This window comes from Ipomoea nil, unplaced genomic scaffold, assembly GCF_001879475.1.
Source record: "Ipomoea nil cultivar Tokyo-kokei standard unplaced genomic scaffold, Asagao_1.1 scaffold3065, whole genome shotgun sequence".
Taxonomy (NCBI): Eukaryota; Viridiplantae; Streptophyta; class Magnoliopsida; order Solanales; family Convolvulaceae; genus Ipomoea; species Ipomoea nil.
Genome location: NW_017619493.1, coordinates 1,374,663 through 1,395,511, shown reverse-complemented (window position 1 = coordinate 1,395,511; position 20,849 = coordinate 1,374,663). Strand labels below are relative to the sequence as shown.

The window sequence follows — 20,849 nt, the reverse complement described above, 5'->3', positions numbered from 1 at the left end:
ATGTTTTTAGATATATATACACGTACACACACACACACACACACACACATGTATGTATGTATGAATAATATCATTATCATAATGATCAATCATCATCATCATCATCATCATCACCATCACCATCACCATCACCATCACCATCATCATCATCATCATCATTGTTATTATTATTGTTATTGTTATTGTTATTGTTATTATTATTATTATTATTATTATTGAAGCCGAATGGACGATTGGTTACTTTTTTGTAATCAGTTTGAAATGTTTGCCCGTATGGATGATACTCGAGGCAAATTAAATGCACAAATGATTGCAAGAGGCGAATCGTTTTGGTTATAACTGAAGTGTGGAACTCAAGGAGATAGGGGGAACATGTCAATCATCGAGGCGTCAAAAGTGGGTAAGATTTAAATTCTATAAATTAATCATAGTGCACTGAGCGGGAAATGCGCTCCCCCTCGTACACATGCCTAACATTTGATGAGAAAGGCATTAAATACTTTTTTTCACCTATTAAATGCTCCTATCACCTTTTAGGTATAACTCTTCTCCTTATTAATCGTAATTGTACTTATAGCAAAAAAGACCCACATTCCTTAAAGATTCAAATCGTTTGATAGGCATTTACGTCATTTGTCCGGTTGCAATTTAATTCAACCCGAAACTATTTTGTGCAACCCGATCCATTTCCTCAACATATAAAAGCCTAAGATCCACCAAAGAGTCTCACTTTTAGCAAATCAGTAAAGAAGTAGACCCAATCTCTCTCCAATTCTCTCACAGGAAACCCTAAGTCTCAAACCTTCAAGTTCTTCAAGATGTCATTAATGGCGAACAACTCTACTTCTTCATCTTCTTCTGAATTTGCCCCAGTGACTGACGAGTAAGTTCTCGTAGAACTTAGCAGCAAAGTGAAAACTGGCTCTATGTTTGACAGATCAGGTTATTTACGCCACAAGGACAACAAGGAAATGGCGAAGAAGGTCCTAAGTGCTTAGAAGATGCTGGACTCATGAAGTTTGCAACCTTCGACTACAAGCAGATCCATCACTTGGATGCTACGGAGTTCTTATTAAACTCCAAGTTGTTAGAGAAGGAGATAAACCGGATTGTTTCGGCTATGCCTACAACTAGGATGAGTTGCGGCAAGCAGCAAGAGGAGAGGACGCCCTGGCCAAGTTAAAATTTTCTTTGAAGAAGAAATTCCTGAAGCCTGAGTATGAACATGTTGTGGACATCCTCAGCAAGATCGTGAAGAACAAAGTTGTCGGCACGAACGACATGACCGGGGACAAATTCACAATGCTGTGTGCACTCCTCAACAATTACCTAGTCGACTAGTCAAGGGTAGTTTACGATTTCCTCAAATCGTGTGTTGAGCGAGTTGTTGAGAACCATACTCTCACCAAGCAGGTGGGATTCAGATTTCTTGTTGGCGAGCTGTTGAAGGCAAAGGGAGTCAAGCTATGAGAAGGTGCGATAGCCCACCACAACCACTACTATATGCGGACCAAGCCCCCGAGTTCAAAGAAGAAGAAAGCTAATGGTCCAGCAGCTGCCACCACTCCCACTAAGTAGAAGGCCAAGGTACTAGCAGTAAAAGAAGCACCAGCAGCAGCTCCTGCCAAGGCCAAGCCTTCCAAAACGCCTCCAACTCAAGAAGAAGGCTCTTATGATGTTCCCCTGGCCGAGTTAGTCAGGCTTTCCCAAGAAAGGAAGCGCAAACAAGTTGAGGGCACCTCGAGCCAACCAACCGAGAAGACCCAACCGACACCCCGCCTACCAAAGAAAAAGTCCAAATTTCCAATAGGCTATGGTGTAACCAGGCCGAGGAGGGTGACTGAGGGGTTGGCAGCAGCTACAGCCAAGACAGCGCCAACCCATGGGGAACTATCTCGAGTATAAGAGGCTCGAGGGGTTAGTAGGACCGAGCCGTCTACTCGTGTGGAAACAGAAGAGATCTATCTAACCAAGGAGAGGAGGACACCGGTTAGGGAAGACGATGAGTCTCGCAAGATCAATGTTCCGGACTCTATTCAACCTCGATCGCTCCCACAAGAACCTATGTAAGTTGCAGAGGTAATGAGTGCGAACGTTTCCGATGTCATTGCCGGGATCACTAGTGAAGTCGGCAAGATGCATAAGTAGCCACCGTAGAGGACCCAGTTTGTCTGAGGAATCCTATCAATGTTGATGCCGAGTTGGCACAACAGCTGGCCAATGAAGGACTACCTTAGGACAATCTATCTACTAGCGAGGCGAGTGAGCAATCAGCCGATTAAGACCAACTAGCCAAGCTAATAAGGGTCAGTAAATGGCAGAAGATGTGCATGTCGAGCCTAGACATCATCGCGGAAGGTTTGACTCACTTATGGCTAGAAGAGGAATTCGCCCTTAGTTGGATGGGCACCTCTTCAATCTCCATTGCCACCCAAATAGATGAAATTCACTGAGTCTATGAGGAGAAGCAAAATGCGAGATATGGTGCCAATGGAAAGTGCAAAGTGGTCGACGACGATGGTGCGACTCCCACTGCCTCTCCCAAGTCATTCACGAAGGAGAAAAGCAAGCCCAAACCCTATCTTACTTCAAAGCCGAGTTGGTAAATCCCAATCCGAAAGTTGGTCCAAGCAATTGAGGAGTTCCAACCGAGGAGACATGAGATGAAATAACTCGTGCAGATGTGGTGGATGAAGTGGTTCGCACTTCAGTTGCTGATGCTGAGCCTTCAAGTGTTCAACCAATTGTTCTAGAAGCTAAGGACACAACACTACTAGTTGCCAATAAGTTAACCCGAGAAGTTGAGGAGGTAACCAACCAGATGTAGATCGTACTTTACAGTCGAGTCTTCTCAAGCTCAATCTATTCCTACACGAGAGGCTACAGGACCAAGTAGAGAGACTGTTGTTATTTACATACCGAGGGAGGACATCACTTGAGGAGGAGAATGAGGCTGCCAACCCACAACCGCACCCACTCGAGAGACAGCGGCACCGAGGGGTGAAAGCGAGACTTCAACCACTTGTGTTACTCAACCGAACCCAGTGCATATTGAAGGGTTCGTGTATGGGCCAAGTTCTAGCTCAACTGATGGTGGAAATAGGGAAACACCACTCGGCGCGAGCATTGAGAACTTAGCCTCAGCCAATTTTGGTCATGAGCATACGCCACCTCAGGCTCCGAGGCCTATGAGAGACGTTCCAATTGTGTTGCAAGCTCTCCAATCCATGGCCAATGACCAGAAGGTTCTTTTCAAACAACTAAGGAAGGTTGTTTGCCACACCTAGAATGTTGTTGATGAGACAAAGGCGCACATTGTCAAAGAAGTAGATGCGACCAAACGATTCGTAGAAACTCAAAGCCAACCGAGCAAACCCTCTTCTCAGGCTCAAGCTTTTAGAGACGCTATGTTGAAACCCTTATGCAGCTCCAAGAAGGTGATGACCTCCATGCAGAGCATTTTGAACATAATCTTGGACGGTCTAACCGATTTGTGGAAAGGCCAACAAAACATCAATGATACTCAAAAGGTGTAAGAGGTCCAATTCGACTTAAAGGAACGAGTTAACCTTGCATGCGAGAAGGTTGATCACTACCTCGAGAGTCAATTCATCCAAGGGGACAATCAGCTCACGATGATAATTGAGATAATGGAACTATCTACACTGATTAGAGCTATCCTGAATGCACCAGCAGCAGACCATCCCTCAGATGATGCCCAAAAGTGGGAAGTAAGTGGAGCAGGAACACAAATTGATTTCTCCTCCCCCGGTCCATCATCTCGTGAGATTCAGCCATTCATAGCGACATGCAGACAACGTAGTCATGGTGCTAAAAGGACTTTTTCTAGACCCATAATGACTATTGATCCCAAAGGGAGAGAAGTGCCTTATGAACGCTACATAGATGGAAGTGGTGAGAGGATTAGAGGCTACAACATTCCACCCAACATCAAGAACTAGAATAAGCAAAGGAAGCAACACTACACGTGGTCCATGACTCAGAAGATCGAGAATGAGAAGCTAATGGCTGAACGAGTTGAAAGGGACAACAAGAGGCAACGAGAAGAGGCTGCTAAAGAAGCAAGTAGAGTCAATGCAAGGATCGACTCGTTGAAGAAGGTACTAAGCTCAGATCCGGATGAGGTTATCTGAGCCACGATTTATGAACTGATGAAGGATAATAGTATATCATTCACAGATGGAATAAACACTGCCGAGTTCATAAGGCGGTGGAGACGAAGAGTAGTTGAAGGAACTGATGTCATTGAAGCGTTCCAGAACTACTTGCAACATATAATTGCTAATCGTTTTAATCACCTCATCGTCTCAAATAACCTCCACAACACAAGGTATCAAATCAACCACAACCTTGATCTTGAAGATTTAAGAAGAAAAGGGCAAGTGAAAGGCCTACTGAGGCAAAGGTAGTAGGCCTTAGGTTATCCTTGTAATAGTTAGATCTATTTATGTTTTGCTATGATTTTGTAATATTTTGAGATGATTAAAAAAAAAGTGTTTTTGGGGCTGCGTTGAGTTTTTATTATTAGTAATTTTACTCCTAGAAAAAAATTGTTAAACTCAACTATTCGGCTGTATGTAATGAAAATTCATTTTCATGGATAATTTCAGCCTTATAGTATGGGTATAGGTTTTGCCATCATCAAAAAGGGAGAAATTATTATGAACACTTTGTATTAGATTTTGGTGATACCAAACTTAGAGTTTAGACCTCCCAATCTTTTTATTTCTTAGACTTAGGATAAGTTTACTCAACATTCGAATCTTAACCGAGTGGCTAATTTATAACATCTAAATATATACTCGAGGAAGTCAAGTCTCAATACCGAGGAGTAACCCGAGGGGTTGATGAGTATTATTTATTTTATTTTTTCAATAAACTTTGATATAATTAATATGATAATTTTTAGTCAATTGAACATTCTTTATTATGTTTAATTAGTTGTGTTAAATAATTGGACTTTGTTATTGTTGTTGTTGTTGTTGTCGTCGTCGTTGTTGTTGTTGTTGTTGTTGCTGTTATTACTATTATTATTACTATTATTATTATTATTTGGTAGCCCATTATATTGAGTGTAATTAATGTTAGCCCATTGAATAAAAGCCCTTGCCTTTTTCCTTCAATCGTTATACCATGCACCACGGCTTGCGTAGCACTGTGCGTCCAGCGCCTCCCAAAACGACGTCGTTTTGATAAGTTATGTAGGGAGTTGACGTGATTATGTGTATTTTTTTTATACAATTATGTGTATTTGTTTATACAATTATGTACATTTTTTATACAATCATGTACATTTTTTTATACATTTATGTACATCCGAAACAGGAAATTTATGTGTATTATGTTAAGAGTTGATGTTTATTATGTTAAAAGTTTATGTATATTATGTATTATGTTAGATTATATGTATTATTTTTTTTAAATAAAGTATGTGTATTTTGTTATACAATTATGCCCATTCATCTATACAATTATGTGTATTCTAGTATAAAATTATGTACATTTTTTAACACGAAATTCTTTTTAAAGAAAATTAACCGCCAACACAAGATATCGAAATTTCAAAAAAATAAAAATAAAATTGAAATTGAAATGACGTCGTTTTGCATTAGGGCGCACAATGCAATGCGTGCCCTGGTGCAGGATATAAATTGCCTTTTTCCTTCCTTTCGTGAGTCAACATCAGCAGGAACGCGACGTGAACTGAGAGATATTAGCAGGAATGGTCGTACAAGAAAGGAGATCAAAGGGTGTTGGGAGGTCATGGAGGAGCACAAAACTTGGGAGTTTTTGAATTAGTCGAAGCCCTTTTGTCGTGAACAAACAGAGATGGTCTCCTTCCCTTCTCCGGTCAGCGACTGAATAGAGAATGAGACACCTTTGTAGTGAACTTTGAGGAGGGGAAGGTGTGGCATCAGATCCCATTCAACAACCGCAGACTTAGGACGAAGCTGTTGAAGCTAGGAAGTATAAAAAGGGAGGTCAATTTGATCAATTGGGAATCAATCTTCATCACTAATCTCACCAAATTAACTCCGGACACCAAAATCGGTCTTCATCACTAATCACACATCATCGCTTCATCAATTCTTACACCCAAATTTAACTAATTGCTGAGAAAATAAAAGAGAATGAGTGTTACGGCTCAGCAGGTTCCGGTGACAACAACTCTGGTTTGGACCAATTCCATAAGTGATCAACGGAGTGAGAAATTCGATTGGCGTGCAGTTTCCATTCGGCACAAGTTCTCTTCTGGGCAGCAACAATTAATTTTAGCATTTTGCACACTCCAGGTTATAGAATTCATTTGCATTCTCGCAGTGGTATTAGTTGTTACCTAGGGAATCGTGAGGTTGTTGTTTGATCTTGATTTCTAACAAGCTTGTTTTTGCACACATTTTACGTCAAAAAGATTTTTGGGATGACTCCCGGATTTTCTCGTTCTCAACGGATGAAAAACTGGAGAAGCTTCGCGTTGTCAATAATAAGAAGGAAGTTTGTATACGATTGAGGAGATGTCACGCATTGTTTTGTAAAATCATGTAGGTTTCAAGCAACAAACGACAAGAAATGAAATAACAAGTAAAGAAAGTAGGGGTTGAATTGCTAGTGATGATTATAATTCACCTAGGATCATTTGACATGGGAAGAAAACATTGCATATGCTTAGTCTAGGGAGAGAGCTATACTCATTTCGTCTTTCAATTGCTCAGATTTTCCTAAGAAACACTAGAATTCCCCACGTCGGGCTCTTGGAGTCTCCTAGACCATTCATCGAACACCTTGCCTACACTACGTTTCCAACCTAACCTTATTGGGTTATTGACGAGATGTAATTTAGCGGTGAGGTGGTGGAATAGTGTAAACGGAGATGTGAAATCCCCGAGTGTCGTTCTCTAAGGATGGACAATTTGGAATTGGGTATTGCGTTGTCAAACACAAGCACACAAGTGCATAAGGAAGCTAGGAAAGTGTGTGGACCGGAGTTGCATTATCGGAGAGAAAGAAAAGTGGATTAAGATTGTGTGTGTTAATTGCAATGTGTGATTAGCTACTCCAAAGGTTGGGTGTTAATTGCATGTTGTGACACAAGTCAAGAGGAATCGCTTGCTAGTCAGTAGCCATTTCCGTCTATATGCCTCCCGTAAATAGATATGACACCTAGGTGCTCATTTCTTCTACGAGACAAATAAGCAAACACCTTGCCTACATCCCTTTCCGGGCCACCATCCTATCGGATTTAGGGCGGCAAATGCAAGGGGAAGGTGGTTAGGATTATGTATCAATCTCTTGACAATATAATCATTCCTAAACCTATAAGCATGTGTTGCAATCACACACAGGAGTCATTATAAACATCCATCTTCCAACAAGACATTCAAGCCAACAACATTCAATCACCACAATAGCACAAATCAAATCAAGTTAATCATCACAAATCCAATATACACAACAATCCTAATCTCTAGAATTTAGCCACTCATGCTCAAGATCAACAATCTACACATATGCAAGATAAATATCATCAAAATAGAGAAATAAAATAGATCAAGAGTTTACCCAAGATTGCAAAGGTAAATTGTCAATCCAATGGATTAGAGGTGAAGATCTTGCAAGGGAGAGCTTGGATCTTCACTTCTCTTTACAAAGTTGATAGAGATCTAGGCTAAAATCTAGAGAGAAGAGGGAGAGAAAACTACCCTAATCTAATCTAAAATTCTAGAGAGAGAATTATTGAAAGAGGAAGAATGAAGAATGATGGATCTAGATATGAAATTTCAGCATAAAAACTCGCCAAACAGACTATTATTTACCATTTACTGAGGCATCACACCGTGACTGGAAATTCTGACACGGTTTTTGCTGATTTTGACTACCTAAATGTCCAAATTGGCCTTCGTGGTCTTCATGAACGTTGTAGCTCTTTGAAATACTGATCCAATGCCACTTGAATAACCTAGTTTGGACATCCCTAGCTCTAGATATGATTTTTCTTCCGAACTGTCGCTGAAATGAGCTAAAATTGTCAATATTTTGCTATTTACAACAAATGTAACCAAAACTAGTCCTTATGCCTAACTTTAGTCAAATTAAGGTATTCTAAGCACATAAAAGGCCTAAAGGACTTTAATTAAGCAAAATATTACTCCTAAATACCTCATGAAAGTAGCACATTTTAACACTTATCAGTTATGAGGCTAGAAAATGTCAAGGATAGAAGCTTCAAGTGATCGAGCAATCTCTTGCCTAGATCACTTGCTTAGCACAACCCTAGGAAGTGGCCTAGCTCCATAGGATGCTTACAAATCAAACCCTAACAATAATACTTACAAGCATAGCAAGTATTCAATCCCCAATTCAAGAATTAAGTCACATAGACATCATAATCAATCACTTCACAATTCAATAGCTAACTAATCTAGCCAAGCAAAGTCATCAAAATCAACATTGAAAACATAGAATCAAAACCTAATTAAGCAATTGAAATGTAGAAAATAGAAATATACCAATGTAGACTACAATTTGATGAAGCTTTGCTAGGATCTCTTGATTAGGAGGTTGTCAATCTCCTTCTTCAATTGATGTTAAAGCAGTGAGAAGTACCTCTGTGTAGTTCTCTCTCTCATTCTATGTGTCTATAGAGCTAGTCAACTACTCCTTAAATATAAGAAGAGTCTGAACTGATATGGTAAACAAATATTCAGTTCCCTAAAATATGGGATACTCAATCACAGAGAATATTCTCCTAATATTCTATAACACTCCCCCTCAAGTTGGAGCAAAGATATTGATCATGCCCAACTTGTTACACAAATAACTAACTCGGGTTCCAGTAAGGGCCTTCGTGAATAAGTCCCCAAGTTGTTCTCCTGTCTTCACAAATCATGTGGAGATTAACCCTTGTTGTATCTTCTCACGTACAAAGTGACAGTCAATTTCTATGTGCATAGTTTGTTCATGGAACACTGGGTTTGATGCAATATGAAGAGCAGATTGGTTATCACACCATAGCTTTGCAGGAATTGGAGCTTTGAAACCAGACTCATACAAAAGGTTGTGTATCCACATCACTTCACTTGTTGATTGTGCCATCGCTCTATATTCAGACTCTGCACTCGAACGAGATACTACACTCTGCTTCTTACTCTTCCAGGAAACCAGATTACCTCCAAAGAAAACACAATATCCAGTTGTTGATCTACGATCCTTTGGAGCCTGCCCAATCTGCATCAGTAAAACACTCAATTCGAGTGTGACCATGATTCTTATACAAGATTCCATGTCCCGGGGCTTCCTTTAAGTAACTCAAGATGTGCTCCACAGCTGCCCAGTGATCAATAGTTGGAGATGACATGTACTGACTCAAAACGCTAACCGGGTATGCAATATCTGGACGGGTTACGGTCAAGTAATTTAGCTTCCCAACCAATCTCCTATACCTCTCAGGATCTTCAAACAATTCCCCCTCCTTTGTTAATTGCAAGTTCGGTATCATGGGAGTATTGCAGGGTTTAGTCCCTAGTTTTCCTGTTTCAGAGATTAAGTCAATAACATATTTTCGTTGAGATAGTAATATACCTGTTTTGCTCTTCATAACTTCGATACCCAGGAAATACTTCAGTGGTCCCAAATCTTTTGTTTGGAATTGACTATGAAGAAATGACTTGAGAGACAAAATCCCTTCGGTGTCGTTCCCTGTAATGACAATGTCATCTACATAAACCACCAACCAGATGATACCTGTTTTTGACCACTTGTAGAACATGGAATGATCCGATTTGCCTTTCACCATCCCAAAATTCTCAACAACCTGACTAAACTTGCCAAACCATGCACGTGGACTTTATTTCAGTCCATACAACGATCGCCGAAGACGACATACTTTCCCAGACTCCCCCTAAGCAACAAACCCAGGAGGTTGCTCCATGTACACCTCTTCATGAAGATCCCCATGCAAAAATGCGTTCTTGATATCAAGCTGATGCAAAGGCCAATCATGAATGGCAGCCATTGAGATGAGTAACCTAACAGAAGTAAGCTTAGTCATAGGTGAAAAGGTGTCAGAATAATCAAATCCATAAGTTTGGGCATATCCTTTAGCCACAAGACGGGCTTTCAATCGAGCCACAGACCCATCAGAATTGACTTTGACAGTAAACACCCATTTACAACCAATAGGTCTTTTACCTGCAGGCATAGTGACCAACTCCCAAGTACCGTTGTGATCCAAAGCGTTCATCTCTTCAAGCATGGCATTTTGCCACCCAGGATGGGACAAGGCGTCCCTAACAGTCTTAGGAATGGATATAGAATCAAGGGAAGCAATGAAAGAACACGAGACAGGTGACAGCCTATCATATGATGCAACAGAGGATATAGGATAAGTACAACTACGTTTACCTTTCCGGGTAGCAATCGGACGTTCATCAACCAAGACTGGATTAGATGACACAGAGGTGGTGTCAGGGCATGGAGCCGAATCTGGAAGGGGAGCGGGAGGCGGTGCCGGTATGAGTGTGTCAGGCTGAGGTCGACGAGAATACACATGTAAGACAGGAGGGGTAGGAACAGACGCCGTGATCGTATACATCAATATATCTTCCTCCTCCCCCTTATGAACAACAAGGGGAGCGAAGGGATGGGCGTAATGGTACCGGACCCAAGAACATGGGAGGCAGAACCATCTGCTAAGGTGACAGGGGAACTATGTGGGCGAGAAGAAAGCGTGGAAAACAAACTAGAGTTACCTGTCATATGATCCGTGGCACCCGAGTCTATAACCCACTTGGAGGAGGATGAGAGAAGACACGTAGTTGCATTACCTGAGTCAGCAATAGCAGTGACTGAAGAGGATGAACGCTTTAAAGATTCTTGATACTGAGAGAACTTGGCAAACTCGTCGGCAGATACAGTGATCAACTTGGAAGATGCCTCAGGTGTGGATGCAGCATTAGCAGTCGGATTTCCTCGCTCCCTCAACCACCTCCTACAGTCCCGTTTTATGTGGCCAGGCTTATGGCAATAGTGACACACAATACCACCAGAAGTGTATCCCTGAGAATTTTTTCCATTCCCACTGCGAGGATGACGGCCAACGAGAGCATTGTTGGATGGGATGGTAGCATCAGGCACACTTGGTTGCGATTGCACCGACCGACTCAGACGTGGAAAAACATTAGCAAGAGAAGGGATGGCAGAGCTACTAAGAATTGCAGACCTCGCCGTGTCAAACTCAGAGGGGAGACCTGCCAAAAAACTCAGAACAGCCAATTGTTCACGTTGGTTTTGCTGCTCTTTAATGTCAGCAGTGAATGGCATAAGCTGATTAAGTGCCTCATAAGTCTTCTTAAATTCCATAAAGTATGTAGGGAGAGACAAATCATGTTTTTCAGCACGGAAAAATGACTTACAAGCATCATAAACACGAGTAATATTCCCTTTCCCAGCGTATAAGTATTCCAAATACTCCATCAACTCTTTAACAGAGGCACAATGACTAATGAACCCAACAATACCCTCATCAATGGAATTACGAATTTGTAGGAACAAACGGGCATCATCCCGTACCCAAGTAGAATCTTGGTCAGCCAAAGGTTTAGACAAGTGGTCACTTTTATCCAAACTAGTAAGATAAAGCTTAATGACATGAATCCATTCCAAGTAATTAGAGTCATTAAGCTTACAATCCGTGATTTTAGAATTAACAGGAACTATATCAGTGACAACCACAGACATATTCCCAGCCATACCCACAAAATTAGGACCGCAAACAGAGCAGAAAACACACAAAACAACGGAGCCGAAGGGTAACGAAACAACCTGACCGTAGAATCGAAAAGACCGACGCAAAACTGGTCCAAACTGAGCCCGGAACCGAGATCCCCGAACTCAGGCGACCCTGGGAAGACCGGCCGGAAAAATTTCTGGTCGCCGGAGAGCCCTCACGCGCCGGCGCGTGGCGGCGGCGGCGGCAGCTGTTGGTGGCGCGTGAGCCTCACGCGCAGGTCGGCTTGGCTTGAAAAATTCCAGTCGAGGTCGTCGGACGATGGCGAGGGGCGGTGGACCGGCGGTGAGAACAGGAGACGCCGGAAAAAAAATTTTATCGCCCTGGCTCTGTTACCATGTTAAAGCAGTGAGAAGTACCTCTGTGTAGTTCTCTCTCTCATTCTGTGTGTCTATAGAGCTAGTCAATTACTCCTTAAATATAAGAAGAGTTTGAACTGATATGGTAAACAAATATTCAGTTCCCTAAAATATGGGATACTCAATCACAGAGAATATTCTCCTAATATTCTATAACAATCTTCACAAGAAACTAGAGAACAATCTACAATCTCAGAGTGTTTTTAGTGTTTCTCTCTCTAAACTACTCTCTAAAATCTGAAAATATAAAAATCTCTCTAACTCTCTTCTAGAAATAAATCTAAAAATGTCTTAAATAGCATTCTCGTTCATTAATTCCGCAAGGAGGCAGCAACGCGTTCCACAATGCACCAGACAACGTGCGTTGTCCGATTTATTTCGCGATCCACGCATTCGCGCAACGTGCGTTGTGCGGTGCGTGGAACAGTGTTACCTTAATTAATACACCGCTAATCATTCATTAATCTCTACACATGACGTCTCTGTATTGTACAACAATGTTACCCTTAACACTCACCCAGAGATACTTCAATCAGTATCGCATACTTTATTACATTGTTGCACTCACGTTCTAATTAGTTTAACACAATCTCACAATGGACTAGAGTGACAACCGTCATGCTACAGTATATGCGTGACTGAATATATGCTTCGCTATATATTGATGAACAATGACTGCACACATCACTCACACTGTAAAAAAAATATACTACCCAACCCCTCAGTGGCCAACCCTGTGCGTAGTTTGTGTACTTAAGGTGCGTGATTTGTGTACATAAGGTGTGTCGGCCTAAAGCTTTAGGTGCGCGTGATTTGTGTTCTTAAGGTGCTTTGTTTGTGTGCTTAAGGTGCATGGTTTGTGTAATTAAGGTGCGTCAACTGCACGGGAAGCTATACCGCCCCTAAACCCTTCCCTCTCTATCTATAAATATATATAAGATAAAATGGGAGACACTATGCTAGATTGAAATAAGTTTTTGTATTTGGTTAATTGGCTTGATATAGTAAAATATAATTGAAAATAGTATTTTTTTTAATGAAAAGATTTAGATTCAAATTAATTCAAAATAAAATAAAAGATTACCATAATACGTTGTACATGACTGCATAATTCTTCAAAAAGTACCCATAGTAAAAAATATTTTAAGTTTTGCTAATATGTTTACCAAGGTTATATTTCTCTATGCTTGTATATATTTGATTGAATCTGGATGGTTACATTTATATAATGTCATCACTTAGCATGTGTTTGGTTCATGTCATGGGTCTATATATCGGGAATAGGAACAAGTATCATTCCATCTTATCCATCTTCATCTATCGCCTACTCATCTATCGCATCCTCACTACATCTCTCGATGCTTCATTACTACTCACTTCAACACTACTCTGAAGACTCCATGAGTCCATACTTCCATAGCTCAATTCCTTCTACCAGAGTTTTGCTCACTTATTGAGCTAAGTATCACACCATTAACCTTCATCCTTAGCTCTCTATTGTTAGTATTTGTTTCAAGTAATCATTGAAATCCCTTACATCCACTATTAATATTATGGATTTACTTCATAAATTTCTTGAAAAAATCAAATAACTGTGAAACACTTCAAATTTTGGGTCTTTTTGGTTCTGGGTTTGAGTAATTTATGTATGTACTCTTACCATGATTGAAAAATTATGCAATATGCTTGTGTGATGTATGTATTGTGTTAATTTGCCATCCTCTATGTCTGACTCGACACTTTTCTTCAGCTACTCTGTCATTCGTTATATGCAAGTTAGGTTTAGAGGTAAAGATTTCACCTATGGTGAGTCAGGTTCATATTATCAATCATTTTGCTCTTGCTTCATATATTACTTCAATAGTCTTAGTCAATTCAATTTTCACGGAATCTTAGTCAATAAGGCTCCTTCTTAATAATTAGATTATATTAACAGGTCATTGACATGTAATCATATATTTTACTAGTGTATTAATTTTAAAAAGAGTTAATCAACGATTTGGTCCCTCAATTATTGCCAAACTGTGAATGTTGTCCTCTAATTCCTTAATCATCGATTTAGTCCCCGAAAATAATTGTTTTTAGTCATTTTAGTCCCTCCGTCCGTTTTTCGGCTACTCTCCGGTTAGACCTTCGATTTACCAAGGTCAATTTTGTCATTTCATTTGTTCATTTACCACCACCTCAAACCCCATCTTCTTCGCCGCCAACGCGAAAACCTGACCTCCAATCCCACCGTCGGCCACCAATATCTTCAGCTTCCTCTTTGATGCTTTGGAATCCCCATCAGCCACACCAGAAGTCGCCACCTTTGCCGGCTCGGCAGCTAGTGTAGCCTTCACTCTCGCCACCCACTTTGCATGCCCATTTTCTTGGGTTCTTAAACAGCACCCACCGTGCAAAGAAGGACAAAACTCTGCTGCAAATTCTCTATGCACCAAAAAAGGAAACTGGGTTCTTGAAAACAATACACTTGAGGTATGAATTGAACTGTACAGCACAGATGAACTCATTTCCCCTGGAGAAAGAAACCCCAAGTTTCGATCTTTCCCGGGTATAAATGCTCTGAGAGTCACTAAATTAAAGAATCCAATCAGAGACAGGTGACTAGGAATCAGAGTTATTTTACGGTTTCAGATTCGGTTCCATTTTCAGCCAGAGAACTGGGCGGCTTGTGTGAGTAAGCTATTATTGCCGTCGCTCTCTATCTGGATCGACGACGATCCGAGTCCATCGGCTATAGCCAGCAAGATCTTCTTCATCTCGCTCTTGAACTCATCATGGTCTACGCTGCCGCTCTGATCTAAATCGAACTTCTCGAATACGGAGTCGTAGAGCTTGGGCAGCTCCTCCGGCGGATGGACGGCGTCGACGCCGAAGTGAGTCCCGACGGGACGGAACGCCTCGAACTCCTTCCGCAGCTCCGCGCGCGACAGGACGCCGTCGCCGTTGAGGTCCAGCGCCGTGAACCTCTCGTCTGCGGCCTTGTTGTACACCGCTTCGTCATAAATTCCGATGAAGAACTTTGGTTGCAAGACATTATCTCTTCCTTGCGAGTTTGCTATCTTGATTTGCGATTTTTGTTGTGAAATTCTCCCTCTGTTGAACGACGAAGTGTAAATAACCCCCTTATGAACGAAGTAAATGAACAAATGAAATGACAAAATTGACCCTGGTAAATCGGTGGTCTAACCGGAGAGTAGGCGGAAAACGGACGGAGGGACTAAAATGACTAAAAACAATTATTTTCGGGGACTAAATCGATGATTAAGGAATTAGAGGAGAACATTCACAGTTTGGCAATAATTGAGGGACCAAATCGTTGATTAACTCTTTTAAAAATATATATACTCAATTAATAAAGACATTATAGAAAATAAGCAAGTAGTTAACCATTTTTGGATGAATTATTGTATCGATTTTCATATTATTTTTAGGTAATATGTTGGTCCCGATAGAATAAGATGAGAGTCTAGAGGGGGGAGGGGGGTGAATAGACTCTTTTCGTTAGAAGCCCTAAACGTCACCTTTCGGTGTCTTGGCGCAGCGGATAAGATAGATTTGTTTTAGATACTTTGCACGAGTTTGCGTAATTAGACAAACTTTCGGTAACGATAATAAAGGAATGATATGAGAGCAAAAAGAAAAGCGTAAGTAAAGAGATAGAGAGGACACGAGATTTTATAGTGGTTCAGCCAATGTTGCCTACTCCGCTCTTCTTCCACAACATTTGGAAGGATTGCACTATCACTCTTAGTACAAATACACAAAGACTTCCTTGATCACTAAGCCGGACAGCCTTCGTAGGTTTTTCAACTCCTCGAGTTTACTCCGCCTCTATCAACTTCTTCTCCTGAGTTGAGGTTGGTAGAAAATGATTTCTTGAATTCTCCAACGATGAGGTCTTGACTCTGAGATATGATTGCTTCAAACAAATGTCAAGACTTCCTTGAGGTGTAAGACAAATGATTCTTCAAGTAACTTAGCACCTCAAAACTGGTTCACAAAAGCTTTTAGTAAATTGTAGACTTTTCAAGAGCTTTTGTAAGTGAGTAAGTCGAGTGATAATGAACCAGCACCTTCTTAGTTGATGAAGGTGAGTTTATATAGGTGATGAAAATCCATCCGTTAGAGGGAGATGAAATTTTCGAACCTTTTAACCATTGGACAAGGACCGGGGAGCTTCATGCATTAAATGCTCCATTAATGAGGTTGTACCATGTAGCCGTTGAAGGTATGGAAAGCATTGGGGTTTTGTCCTTTAGCTCCAAGAGACGGTACATCTTCATTTAATGCTTCTTGAAAAGTGTGTCCCATAAGATGAAGTCCTTATTGTCCTAGGATGTTGTCAAATCAGACAGGTGAAACATTCTTCTCGTTGTTGAAGAGAAGTAATGCTTGATAAAGATCGTCTTTCACAAACACTGTCCTTTCGTGCTTGTTGACAACTCCTGCTTGACTCTCGTTGTTGTTCTTTATGTCTCGTGTCTTCTTTCGCTTTGGAGACCCTAACATCTAGTCATAACTCATTTTCGTGTGTTTGTCTAGCTTAACACGAATTACAGAGGAGTTATGGCAACTCTCGTCTAGGACGAAAGCAGCGATTAAAAAAGCTAATGGTTAGGGGTTTACTTTTCTACATTACATTGGTATCATCAAAATCCTAATACAATGTTCCTAACATAATATTTTAAAGACAAAGGCAATTAGAATTAGAGTTAAGGGTACCAATAAATATACTTGAACTGCATGGAATTTTACCATGAAAAATATCTTTGAGATTAAAAGCTCACCTACTCAATCTCAAATTTTGTATTAATTATATATCCGTAATCTTATTGAAAAAAAAAATAATATTTCAAAATATTATTAAGAATTTGCAAGAGGAAGTTCACAATGACCATTGAGGTCTCAATCATATACACAAGGAAAAACTTATGAATCCGTACACTATAACTTCATTATATAACTCTTTAGTTACTCTTCGACAATGTAAGTCTATTTTATAATGATGTCATCTTTAAAAAATAATTTAATTTTTACAGATCATAGACTAATCAATGTCATCAATATCGCATTAAGAAAACTTAATTCATTTTAATATGAAATTTGTTAGGATATGATTTTTATTTTTTATTACACCTATCTACAACAATATTCATCTTTACTATTACTTTGATAACTAAAAATACCCATTTTGATTATATTAAAAATAATCATTTTTATTTTATCTTATTTAACTTTCATATTTAATTTCAACACTTTTCAAGGCTAAAGTTTTACTAGGATCATGTATAGTGTTTCCGGGCAAAGCAGTTGCAGACTCCGTGCAGAGCTGGAACTTGGTTATGCTTTTGGAGATTAATGAGAAAATTGTAATTTATGACCCTTCATAATATGTCAATTATCAATGTCATTCCTGAATTATTAGTGATGTAAATGTTGTCATTCATGCTTGAGTAATGTTTGCACGTAAACTTCATGAGTACACATATATACAATGTTAATTAGTACGGAGTATCATATATCAGTATTGATATATGGTACTAACAAATGATATTCTAGTTTTGGTTGGTTTAAAATGAAATATATATATATATATATATATATATATATATATATATATATAGGAATTGAATTTATAGTTGCGAGTATAACACATCATGCATCAAATGTCTTTTTATTTTCATTTATAATTGAAGGAAAAAAAATAAAGATGCGTTGATATTAACATGATAATAAAATGAGGCAAAGACCATTTAAAAAAAATACATGACATATGATTCACAAAATAAAAATAAAAATAAAATAAAAAAGGAATTATATTTCAAAATGACAGGGAAAATATGATTATTTTGTAAAACGGTGGCCCAAGCAATACCTATATTTTCTATGAGTATATAAAAAAAAAAATCAATTCCTATATAGTTATGCTTGAAATGATCGTTTTATCATTCATGTCAAAAGACATCAAAAACATTTTTTTAAAAAAATAGTACGGAGTATTTGTCTAACTAAAAATAATTAATATATTTGCAAAAAAAAAAAAAAAAGAAAAAAAAAAAAGGATTAAGGCCATGTTTGGTAAATAGTTGTTAGCTGATAGCTGATTGGATTAATTAGAAGGTATAATTAGTTGATACAATTAGCTGATGGTAGAAAAGTGTTTGGTAAATTAGTTGTTAGCTGATTGCTATAATTTCTTTTCTCAAAAAGTTAATTGAAAAAAGTGTCTTTAAGCAAATTTTTGAATTTTAGAAGTTTGGAGTTACAAAAAGTTAATCAACCAAACATTTATATTAATTTTTTTAATTAAGTCAAACAATTAATAGTGGTCAAATAAGTGAAAATTGATTGATAGACTCACTATTTTACCAAACAGGGCATAAGCCTTTCCGACTAATACTCCGTGCTTAGCAAGATTGGATGCAAAGCAAAAGGATTTGAAATATGAATTATTGTGTGTGTATTTTGAATTTTATGTGTTATTGTGTATGTTATGAATTATTGTGTTTATATATTTTGAATTTTTTAGAATTATAATATATATTTCAAGTTTTATGTATAATTATTTATATTTTTTGATATTTTGAATTGTATAAATTATAGTGTGGATATTTGAAATTTTAGGAATTGTTTTGTATATATATGTTGAATTTTAAGAATTATTATGTTTATATTTCGAATTTTAGTAGTTGTTGTAGTAGTTATTAGTATAGAAATTTGTTAAAATACTGTTAACAAATGTTTAATTAGGGTTAATATTATTTTAGATTGGCTTGTGATGGAATGCTTCTCGACTTAGTACGGAATACGAAGATGGAGTTAGAAATTTTTTAGACTTTGCAAAGAATAACCTTCTGAATAGTAATAAGAGGTTCTTGTGTCCTTGTAAGAAATTTTGTAATCAGAAAAGGTTATGTGAAGAAGATATATATGATTATCTAATCGTTAATGGGATTAATCCATATTATACACAATGGATATGACACGGTGAAAGCGATGTGGCTACGGCATCTAACATGTATGTTGACAATGAAGATGATGAGTCTGAAGATCGGTTGGATGAAATGTTTCGCGATGTTGGAGAAGAGTTAACCAATCGGTCAAATGAGTTGGATGAATTATTGAATGATTCAAAACAACCTTTATGACTGGGGTATAGTAAATATACCCGATTATCTGCTGTATTAAAATTATTCAACTTAAAAGCTGGGAATGGGTGGAGCGACAAGAGCATTACTGCGTTACTTAAAATAGTAAAGGATATGCTTCCAGATGGTAACGAACTTCCCAAAAGTACGTACGATGCCAAAAAGATTTTGTGTCCCATGGGTATGGGATATAAAAAGATACATGCTTGACCTAACGATTGCATATTGTTTAGGAATGATTACAAAGACTTGCATGCATGTCCAATATGTGGGGCATCTCGTTATAAAACAAGAGAGAATGTTGCTGGTAAAGTACGTTTGAAAAGTCCACCAGCTAAAGTTTTGTGGTATCTCCCAATTCTTCCAAGATTTAAGAGCATGTTTGCAAATCCAAGCGATGCGAAGAACTTAACATGACATGCGGATCAAAGAATTTCTGATGGCAAGCTTCGACACCCAACTGATTCTTCTCAATGGATAACATTTGATAATGCATTTCCTAAATTTGGCCACGAGTCGAGAAATCTTAGACTTGGACTTTGTACTGATGGTACGGTATTAAACCCCACGGAAACCTAAGTAGCAAGCATAGCTCGTGGCCAGTTATGTTGGTAATTTATAATCTACCCCCTTGGTTATGTATGAAACGCAAATATATATTATTCTTCAGTTTATGCTTGATGATTTCTGAGCCAAAACAACTAGGTAATGATATAGATGTTTTTTTGGCGCCTTTGATTGATGACTTGAAGCAATTATGGGATGAAGGTATGTTAGTGTTTGACGCATACTGGAAGGAGAATTTTAAGTTGCATGCAATACTTTTTTGCACAATCAATGTGTAACACCCCCAAAACTAGCATTAATTTTTAAACATTTAACTTAAGGAATAAAGGCAAAGTCTAACCATCATCATATAAAAATTGTGGAAGCTAACATAAGTGTATGGGGATGTCATGCCACATCTAAGCTATCAACTTAGATGCACAGGCTAAAATCAAACTATATAACCAAAGTCATCATTATCCAATAGGCTCACAAGCCAAGACATCTAAATACTAAGCTAGAAAAGCTAAGGCTAGAAGATGGACTCCAAATAGCGCGCTCTTGGGCTGACTAGTCTGCACCTGAAAACATGATATAATAACCGTTAGCGAATATTGCTAAGTAACTCAACTCCAACGCGTTGAAATACATATTCATATACTTTAAAGATAAAACCATTTTGAGACTTTGAAATACATAAGTATATCGCTAAACAACACTACTAAATTGCAAGGAATAGAAGCAAGATTCGACCATTCAAGGAATGTACATAACAATAAGATATTATTCCACAAGGACAAGGATAGAGACTGAATACACAAGATAGCAATAATAATTTAAGGATAATAAGCGAGATAGGGCAATCACAAAATCAAGGGGTTCTCAAGTCCACAAGGACACAATCATCAAGGGTATACCGCGGAGTCGAACTCAGTGACTTGTTTATCAAAGTAGTACAGTGTGGAGTTACCAATACAAACACCA

At 38.7% G+C, this 20,849-nt stretch overlaps 1 protein-coding gene across 1 annotated transcript; it reads right to left on the bottom strand.

The window, feature by feature from the left end:
• Positions 1–8,904: 8,904 nt before the first annotated feature.
• LOC109164452 (uncharacterized mitochondrial protein AtMg00810-like) lies at positions 8,905–9,814 on the bottom strand. Its single transcript, XM_019312986.1, has 3 exons — positions 9,601–9,814; positions 9,398–9,549; positions 8,905–9,246 (listed from the first exon to the last, which is right to left on the bottom strand). Exons 1-3 carry the CDS (start codon positions 9,812–9,814, stop codon positions 8,905–8,907), a joined length of 708 nt encoding a protein of 235 aa, XP_019168531.1.
• Positions 9,815–20,849: the final 11,035 nt, after the last annotated feature.